Source organism: Orycteropus afer, unplaced genomic scaffold (assembly GCF_000298275.1).
Source record: "Orycteropus afer afer isolate SDZICR_OR568_19922 unplaced genomic scaffold, OryAfe1.0 scaffold00930, whole genome shotgun sequence".
NCBI classification, from domain to species: domain Eukaryota; kingdom Metazoa; phylum Chordata; class Mammalia; order Tubulidentata; family Orycteropodidae; genus Orycteropus; species Orycteropus afer.
This window is the reverse complement of record NW_006922517.1, coordinates 94,168-95,360: the sequence shown is the minus strand read 5'-3', so window position 1 is coordinate 95,360 and position 1,193 is coordinate 94,168. Positions and strand designations below refer to the sequence as shown.

Sequence of the window (1,193 nt, the reverse complement as noted above, 5' to 3'; positions counted from 1 at the left end):
AAGGGTATGGAGAGACTAGAACCTTCATACCCTGCTGGTGGGGCTGAAAAATAGTGCAACCTCTGTGGAAAATGGTATGGCACTTCTTTAAAAAGCTGGAAATAGAAATACCACACGATCCCACTAGTAGGTATGTATCCTAGAGAAATAAGAGCAATGACTGGAACATATATATGCATACATGTGTTCATCACAGCACTATTCATAATAGCAAAAAGAAACAACCTAAGTGCCCATCAACAGAGGAATGGATCAACAATCTACAGTACACACACAAAATGGAATACTACATAACATTACAGAAAAATGATGAATCTGCGAAATAACTCATAACATGGATGAACCTCCAGGCTCGTCCATATTATGAGATATTTAACAGATATTTAACATAATGAGGATGAGCCTCATTATGTTAAATGAAAGTAATCAATCACAAAAGAACAAATATTGTATGACACCACTATTGTAAAAAGTCAAGAAAATGGTTTTCACAAAAAGAAATATTATTTGATAGTTACCAATGGTGGGAAGGGAAGGGAGAATAAACTACTAACTAGAGGGCAGACACATATTTAAAAAATAATAATAAAAATAAACAATGTATGATTTATCAATACCTTTAAAAAAAAAAGAAAGAAATACAAATATTATTCTTATCACCTTTCCACTCAAGCCCTTCAAACATAGTGGCTGTTTTCCACTTAATTACTTATGCAAAAGATTCACAAACTCTTTCACACACAGTAAAGAGTTCTTACAAGTCACTTACAGGAAAGTAGGTTTCCACAATTTCAAAATTAAGAAATCCAATTATAATCCAAACCAAGAGGGTAGCAATGGAAACAATAACGATAAAAGGAACAAAGTAGCCACTGAGTTTGTCTGCAAATTGCTGGATAGGAGCCTAGAATTAAAAAAATAATAATACATCAAAGGAAAATATAAAAACTATATCAAGATGTACATTGATAGGCTTTAAACAAAATACTCTTTAACCTAGGCAATTAAGTTACCTTTGATGTCTGTGCCTCCTCCACAAGTTTGACAATTTGAGAAAGGGTTGTGTCTGCTCCAACATGAGTTGCTCGGATAAGCAGTGATCCATTTTGGTTAATGGAACCAGCAATTACTGAACTACCAGATTTCTTAGCTACAGGCATCGCCTCCCCTGAGAAATAAAGATAGATTTAAGG

General features: G+C 34.0%; 1 protein-coding gene across 1 annotated transcript in view; it reads right to left on the bottom strand.

Annotated features, from left to right (window-relative positions):
- ATP7A (ATPase copper transporting alpha) overlaps nucleotides 1-1,193 on the bottom strand; it is a gene marked incomplete at its 5' end in the record, with an annotated part of 170,780 nt that overhangs the window by 108,819 nt on the left and 60,768 nt on the right. The window contains 2 exons of the mRNA XM_007958337.2: nucleotides 770-904; nucleotides 1,014-1,168. Coding sequence (XP_007956528.2) covers nucleotides 770-904; nucleotides 1,014-1,168 — 290 coding nt within the window. The remainder of the gene's footprint in view (nucleotides 1-769; nucleotides 905-1,013; nucleotides 1,169-1,193) is intronic.